This window comes from Carassius carassius, chromosome 39 (genome assembly GCF_963082965.1).
Source record: "Carassius carassius chromosome 39, fCarCar2.1, whole genome shotgun sequence".
Lineage (NCBI taxonomy): Eukaryota > Metazoa > Chordata > Actinopteri > Cypriniformes > Cyprinidae > Carassius > Carassius carassius.
In genome coordinates, this window is record NC_081793.1 from 19,309,258 (window position 1) to 19,318,089 (window position 8,832).

The 8,832-nt window shown below is 37.8% G+C and overlaps 1 protein-coding gene across 1 annotated transcript; it reads right to left on the reverse strand.

Moving 5' to 3' along the window:
* Positions 1-2,693: 2,693 nt before the first annotated feature.
* On the reverse strand, positions 2,694-8,520 carry LOC132121086 (SH2 domain-containing protein 4B-like). The gene is given in 8 exon segments (XM_059530267.1): positions 2,694-3,042; positions 3,128-3,348; positions 4,394-4,582; positions 4,873-5,022; positions 5,120-5,258; positions 6,456-6,609; positions 6,798-6,957; positions 8,228-8,520. Coding segments are annotated over 8 exon segments (1,269 nt in total). The 5' UTR covers positions 8,391-8,520; the 3' UTR covers positions 2,694-2,949.
* Between the last annotated feature and the right edge of the window lie 312 nt (positions 8,521-8,832).

An 8,832-nucleotide genomic window follows, 5' to 3' on the forward strand; every position in this document is an offset into this window, starting at 1 on the left:
TATATTACACAGTATAAATATAACTTAAAATAACACTGCATTCTGGTAAATTGGGATTGTATGGTAACCCATAGTGTTGAAGGAAAGCTGATTGTAGTGGGTCTGAAAACCCTGCATGCCAATCAAACTCTTAACAGCTTAAGTCTAAGTATCTTTTTATTGCTTTTCTTTTGTTGAGTCTAGATAGATATATATATATATATATATATATATATATATATATATATATATATATATATATATAAACGTTTTCCAAGGTCTCCCATTTTGTCTTACCATCATTTAGAATTTTATTGCAAACTGCTGTTTTTTCAGTACATCTAATCAAAGTCAAGCTTCACTATTGACAACACGTTGTAAGGGTATCTGAGCAATTTGAGAACAAGCATCACCTTTTTTTTGTAATTCCTACAAGAAACTGGGCTCAAATAGAAAACAAATAGATATTTTTCCTTAGCTGTAGTAGCAACATATTTTGTGCTTTACTTAGCAAGCAAAGTTACGGCAGAAGGTTGTTGGTTCCAACTCTCATGAACCATCTCATTTTTGCAATGCACTTTTATAACTTTTAGCCACATGCCCTGTAATTGTTATAACTGCAGAAGCTTTTATTGTATTGTTTTTCTTATATTATTATGCTGAATTTGAATAGGCATATAATTTTTATCTACTTTGACATCTTTGGGTAAAGCAGGTGCTCTGAAGATCAGTTTAAGGTCAGTTTAATGTATGTCGGCATCATGTTTCTTTGGCTGACATTTGACAGGAACCCTTTGTGTCCAGGCTAATGGCTTTGTTACTTTTTTATGATTGTTATCAGCTGCCTGGTATATCAATAAGCATCTCATTTTCCATTCCCCAACAGTCTTATCAATCGCTGATCACAAGCAACTGAGTCAGCTTTTCTTGACTGGAAATATGTAACCATGGACCACAAAACCAATCGTAAGTCGCTGGGGTATATTTTTAGCAATAGCCAAATAAACATTGTATGGGTCAAAATTATCTAGATTTCTTTTATGCCAAAAATCATTAGGATATTAAGTAAAGATCATGTTCCATGAAAATATTTTGTAAATTTCCTACTGTTTATATATCAAAATTTTTTTGATTTGTAATATGCATTACTAAGAACTTCATTTGGACAACTTAAATGTGATTTTCTTATTTAGATTTTTTTTGCACCCTCAGATTCCAGATTTTCAAATAGTTGTATCTCGTCCAAATATTGTCCGATCCTAATGAACCATACATCAATGGAAAGCTTAGTTATTTAGGTTTCCGATGGTTTATAAATCTCAATTTTGTAAAATTGACACTTAAGACTGGTTTTTTGGTCCAGGGTCACATTTCTGGAATATGGAATGTTCTTTTGGCTAAGATGTAGAGCATTGCGTTAGCAGTATAAAAGGTCATGGGTTCAATTCCCAGGGAACACACATGATAAGTGAAAAGTAAGTGAGTGAAGTGACATTCAGCCAAGTATGGTGACCCATACTCAGAATTTGTGCTCTGCATTTAACCCATCCGAAATGCACACACACAGAGCAGTGAACACACACACTGTGAGCACACACCCGGAGCAGTGGGCAGCCATTTATGCTGCGGCGCCCCGGGGAGCAGTTGGGGGTTCGATGCCTTGCTCAAGGGCACCTAAGTCGTGGTATTGAAGGTGGAGAGAGAACTGTACATGCACTCCCCCCACCCACAATTCCTGCCGGCCTGGGACTCGAACCCACAACCCTTCGATTGGGAGTCCGACTCTCTAACCATTAGGCCATGACTTCCCCAAAAAAATGATAATGATAAATGATAAAAAAAATGTATAGCCTGAATGCTTTGGATAAAAGCGTCTGCTAAATGCATATATGTAAATATGGGTAAACTGAAACAGCCTTTCCCATAATTTTTTTTTCTGTCTTTCATAACAGTTTCTCTGTCACCCTGCACCTCTACTCCACTCTACACTGTGTTTATCAGGTCTTTGTCGCTGCTGCTCGCTGAAAGCTCCTTCCTCTTGAAAAATGTGCAGATTTGCAAGGTCAGCCGTGCACTCCACAGAAACCCGATACCCCTTTACACCTCTGTGTGAGTGTATGGGAGGTCACAGAGGTAACTGTTTGTGCTCAGTGACATGGGACATGCTGAATCATAGAGGGACACTTGTGTAGGCTGGAAAATTACGGGGGTGAGGTGGTCACACTACACTTGAATATGCACAGACATTTCATTTTTAGTTGCAACTTGCATACGAATGTATCCATTTGATTAACTTATATTTTTGCCCGACAGAAGACCTGCTTACCTGAAAAAAAAAAAGTTGTATTGCATCACTTGCTCAACAATGAATCTGAGACAGTGAATGGGTGCCATCAGAATGAAAGTCTAAACAGCTGATAAAAACATCACAATAATCTTGTGAAGTGGAAAGCTGCATGTTTGTAATAAATTCATTAAGGTGTTTTTAACATAAAACTGATGTTATCTAAAATACCATTCTCTTATAATATTGCTTTCTCCATTTAAAAAGTTATTTTGTCTGAATCAGGCTGGTCCGAGATGAGCTACTTTAGTTTATACCTGCTAGCATGTTCCCAAACACTACCAGTTTAAGCTTAATTTTCCAGCTGGAACAAATAAGTGCAAGACTTGTAGTGTTGGCATATTTTAAAATCATAATTTATTATTGATTTAAAACAAAAGGGTTAGGGTGTTACATCATTTCCCATTGCCTATATTCTCCTGTTGGAGTCTAAATTAATTCTGCATGATTAAAGTGTAATGTGACCGCATCTTTTTTTTATCACCCACATTTTAAACCTGCTAAGCAAATTTACATTTCACAGAAGAAGCTTGGCAGACTACAAATAAAAGCTGTGCCGTGCTATTGAAAGGATGTGAAGGCAAGAGATATGGTAGCCAAATTGAATTTCACAACAAGGGAAACCATCACTGAAAAAGCCCTCCATAGTCAGCTGTTGAGCTTCTCTGCTTGCAGGGGTGCTGGAGTAATTCTCCAGAAGACGTGGTGATCACTTCCTCCTTCAGGAAAAGCAGACCCCATAAGCATGTTTGTAAGTCACCCTACGACAATAGTACAATTTGATAAACACAAGTTCCAGCTTACCTTATGGAAGTCAATGAGGTCAGCTAAGGTGGCGTGACGGTTCTGGTCTACACCTAGGAAGCTGTAAAAATCACCCGATGCGTCAATGAGGAAGTGCTTAAAGCTTGAGGTGGTCCGGTAGGACAGCGTGTAGCCCCAGATCCGTTCGCTCACTCTGACCAAGAAACAGCCATCTGCCGCATTCACTAGCAAAGCCTCTGAATCCTGCCGTGATATTATTCCTGCAGAGGCAGGAGATGGGTGACAGTGAGAAAGACAGATGGAGAGCCGGAGACGGGATGAGGCAGAGTGATAGACGGGAAGAGGGAGATATGGAGAGAGATTGAGTGAGAGTGCAGGTGTTGTGCTCTGATCTTAGAGTGAAGCTGGCAGCACTCTCTTGTTTCCTGGTCGAATAGCATCACTCAAATGGTCGTTAATCTTATTATTTTCCAATCAGAGGCCACACACTGGGGCTCCAATAATCCTGGCACAAGTGGTGAATTATTGAGTTTTTCTGTCTGCCTGTTTTTTCCCCTTTCTGTCTCTTTCATTATAATTTTTTCGATTTAATCAGTGTCTCTCTTTCATTGCAACCACTAAACTACTGCTCGTTTCCACTAAACTTCAGAGTCTATTTCTAAAAAATACATCAGAGGCTGTTTTATGCGACTCCTGTCAACATTGCCCCAACGCTCTGAACTCTTTGGAGTGCAGCGTCAGCAGTATCCTAGTGCGGTCAAACGTTGTAATGTTACTTGAAGTTCAAACTATTTCAAATCCAACTTCAACTGACCCTGTTTCCCACTGACCTTTTGAAGCGCAGTCAGTGGTTAACAGACAGTTTTCATGATGTGTCTGCGATCTTTTGCAGTCTTTTTCAACCTTTTTTTTTCGCTTTCCACCCATGCTTGTAATTTTTCATTCAAGATTGTGCCTCTTTCATCTATTATTTAAAAAAAAGAAATCAATTTAATGTGTCCTTGTGGAATAATTCATTTCTGTAAAAAAAAAAAAAATCTTTAAAAGAATTACTGTCCCCAAACTTAAATTTATGCAGTTATTTATAAGTTATGCAATGTTTATTTGCTAATAATTTTTCTGAAATTCAGTATTTCTGTGTTACTCGGCAAAATGTCAAATGTGATGCATCCTTTCCTTTGATAGTTTATTGTGTTCTTTTTAATGTTAGTTTGCAAAATCATCCTTCCATGACACTGTGCTTGTATTAAAGCCAAACTGGTGTGAGCTGTGAAAAGGCCTTAGGAAAGTTCTAGCTGTCTTTACCGTGGAACCAGGGTGCGATGGTGTTGCTACTTCGCTCATATCCAGCTCGTCTTGGTATCTGCTCCTCTTTAAACCAGCGGATAATGGACTCACGAGAGTTCGGTCTGGGTGGATGAATCCAAACTGGGCTGAAAGGCAATGGAAGACAGTATTGTGATAGTAAGTATCATTATTTCTTTTCACTTTATTCTGCCATTGAAGACCAGAGTATGTAATATTAGATATTAACTTCTTGTTCCATAAAACAATATCACACTCGTAAAAATATAAATGGGTTATGGTTGAGATAATTTATTATTGATTTGATTATTGATTTTACCATTCTGTGAGTGACTGTTTGACTGTACTATTGTAACATTGGTGTTGTCTGCGCCTGTAATGGCCCGAGGTAAGTTGACCCGAGCTAGCTGTAGGTGAATGGGTGGCCTCAGCTGGAGGGGTCAGATATTCAGTGACCTCGCCATGCCGTCGGATGTGACCTGATCTGTTCAGGTGTGTCTTATGAAACAGGCCGCTGACTCCAGCCACCAGGCCCTTCTCGATGCCCCGCAGAGACTGGCGCTTATATTCATCTCTAGCCCGTCGTGCCTTGCACTTCATCTCCTCATCCGCCGACTTGGAGCGTTGCACTATAGAAAGTGGAGTGGAATTTGAATAGAAATGAGCTACTTTGTTTTAGAACAGCCAAACTACCCATTTTCTTTTCCATTCTGTTTGTTCCCTCACATTGTTCCTGCCATTCTTTGTCATCTCTCTCGCTCCTCTTTTCCTCCCGCTTCAGAGAGATGTACAGCTCCTTTGCTCTTCTCTCCTCTGTTTTGTGGATTTCTTCCTCGCCTCGCTGTCTCTCTTCCTCCTCACATTTCTGTGAATAAAGGAGAAAGCATCAGCCCTTCCAGGCACAGAAGTTTCACCCCAGCTTGCTTTAGTTTTTTTCATTTTTGGTGTCATTAAGCTGCATCCGAATATAAATGATTAATTTGGTGGACAATGTCATTAACCCAAACATCAGTGCTTTCAACCCTATTATAGATCAGGCATTTTAATGTTGGCCTTGGGTCTCAGAGATCACTATCTACATTCTGAGAGGTTGCCATCTTTTAAATAATTCATTCTCAGAAAATGGAACACATAGTAATTAAGCTTAATTAACCTTAAACTCTATTATGAGACTATGATTAAAGACCTGGTTGAAGAATAAATGCAAGGACCCTTAACTATTAGGTCTTTTGCCACAACTGAGCCATTGAGATCACAATTGTTATGCTATTTTTGGGGGGGTTGTAGATTTATTATAAAGGGTGCTTTCATAGTAGTTAGAATTAGTAGCAGTCACCCATGAAAAAATAGATCAGTTATTCTTATGTGTACATATTAATCTAGACCAACCAGTGTTATTTTAGAAGAACTGAGATACTGTTATTCTTTTTATTAATTTACAAATTAGTTTAGATTTTTATTTATCTGTTTTAATTTTAGATGCAATTTTAGTAATTATGTTGTTTTCATTATTATTATTATGTATTTGTTTATATACTTTTTATATATTTTTATTTAAGTTTAGGCTTTAGATATTTTAGTACATAAAGTTAAACTAAACAAAAATAAGAATTGTTGTTTGGCAACTAGCGGAAATAAAATAAGTTCAAGCTTTTTTATAATTTATTTTATTATATTTTATTTCAGTTAATGTTTATTTTATTTCTAGTACAAATTTGCTGTATTGTTTTAGTTATAGTGTATGTACTCTATTTTTTGTTGTTGTTGTTTTACTTATGCTGCACCGGCCAGATGTCTCATAATTAGAAATGTTTTTAGAAATGTGAGTTATACAAAATTATTTTTCATCATTTTTCAAAAGCACTATTAATGTCTTTATTTGTAAAACTTTTTAATGAGGACAAGTGTACTTCAAAATCCACTTGGCTTTAATATCTGAGTGGACAGATGGCATGATGCTGTATTTGATATTTTGTTTAGAACTGTGTCACCCTTTCAAAAGATGCATACAATATTCTGTGTTTTTGTCATATACTCAAAGGAACACTCCATCCAATCCCACCTTCAGTTCCTCTCTAATGCGATCTTCCTCTGCTTCCTGCTTGGCTGCCTTTCTGTCATCTGTCTCCTCCTTCCATTTTTCTGCCATGAACCGAGCCTTTTCCTTTGCCATGGCATCTCGAAACTTCTTTTCAATCTCTGCCTCCTTCACACGCCTCAGGAAATTCAGCAGGGGTTGAGTTATGCACTTTCCATCTCCCTACACTTCTATCATTATTACCCTGACACCCCCCTCCTCGCAGCCCCCTCTCTCAATTTTTAGCTCAATCACATCTGTCAATCTTCACCCACCCCTAGTGTCCCATTGCTCCCATCCCTTCATCCTGTCCCATGGTTCTCTCACCGGAGTTCCTGCGTCTCTTGCTGGGCCTGCTTTCTTGCTCTCTCCTCCATCAGTTCTTCCACAATGTCTTCAAAGAGCTTGTCCCCTGGGGCCTCCCCCATTGCCCATACCCAAACCTCTCCATCTGAGCCCAGAAGCCACTGAATGCCTCTGCGGTCGCCTGGGAAGAGATAGCAAACAACAAATATGAAAAAACAAAACAAAACAAAAAACGATTTCTTCCACTTTCCAGACCCATCAGACCGTGTTCAGATAAGATGAAGACAAAATAACACAGACAGCGCGACAAAACTGGAAGAGATTCTCCTACTGGGATCCTTTGCACTGCAGTAACATGACAACTGAATAAGATAATGTAAGAACTTTTGAAAACAAGGTAGCAGTAACTGTCAGCATACACAATCAGTGATGCAGGAAGATTGCACTTGCAATATGATGTAAACCTAAATGATATAAACCTTCAGCATATGAACCGGCCCTACGCAGCAACATTGGTTCTGTGGAGTTTTAAAGCAATTAATATTTCTGCATTTTTATTTGGTAATGCTAATGGAACAAAATTACACACTTTAACCTCACAACACAATCTATGAATAAATTGTTTTATATTCCATATGATTTAACTACTTAAAAGGGCAAAATAAAATAAACCTTTAAAATGTTTAAATACTTTACAATGATGATCAAAATAAATTAATACTTTTATTCAGCAAGGATGCATTAAACTGGTCTAAAGTGACTGAAACAAAATATTTATGTTTCAAATAAATGCTGTTCTTTTGAACTTTCTATTCATCAAAGAATACTGAAAAAAATGCATCACGTTCCCCACAAAAATATTAAACCGCACAAATGTTTTTATAATTGCTAAAAATACAAAATTATTCTTGAGCACCAAATCAGCGTATTAAAATTATTTCTGAAGGATCATGTGACACTGAAGAGTAATGGCTGATGAAAATTCAGCTTTGCCATCACACGATAAATTACATTTGATAAAATAGTAAAATATAAAACAGTATTACTTTTAGCAGTACTAATATTTTGTAATAAACTGTAATTTTGATCAAATAAATGCAGCTTTGGTGGACTGATTGCAAACCTTTGAATGGTAGTGCAAAGAATTACAGAAATTTGACATAACATTACAGGAAAACGTGTGTGTAATCATGCATTGCGTAATAAATTCAAAGTTTGGTTTGAAAAGTGTGCTTGAGTTCAATCTTTCTTTAATAAATACCACTTGGTTTGGTAAGTTGTTATGTAATGCAAAGACATTCATACATTTTTATAAGTGGCTTAAATGTCAAAATATTTCTTATAACCCATCCATCCATCCATCTTCTTCCGCTTTACCACTTTAATAAAAACATTCATGTGTCATTTGTATAACTCATTAAATAAAGGTACAAAATGAACCTTGGACTCACACTTTTTTTTCAAAGCATGGCTGGGGTCTCTTCTCTCCCTCTCGTTCCAGCGCCGCACCTGCTCCTCCCGAATCTTATAGAAGAGGATCTGTTTCTGCTCTTCGTGGAGTTCAGACAACAGCTCAGGTTCTATATACATATCCTGAAGAATCTGCTGCATCATCCTGACAGCCTGCCAGGTATATGTCTCTCTCGACTTCTTTGACCTTTGTCTGTAGTCACCACAAACTGCAACCCCAAGTCTGTCTGTCTCTCAGGATCAATCTTCACTGACTGAGAAAGGCCCAAGGTGTGTCCAGTGTAATGCACTACTGATGTGAAGCTCTTTAAGAGGGTGTCATATAACTGGGAGCCCTCTCCTTCCTTTCACCCTCTATTTTATATACCACTTCTCGCATGCTGCAATGGTGTTTCGTTCTTGCGTTTAGATCCTTTATGGGGTTTCATTTCTCCCTCTCCCCCCTCTGTCTGTCTCCTGCAGTGACCCTACAGACCAGGTGTGTCTGACACTGCTACCTGCAGCTCGAAATTTGACAGCTAGAAAAAAAAAAAGAATGTTCAGCTCCTTTGCAGGTTAAAATGTCTATTTTTATCATTTTTGATTA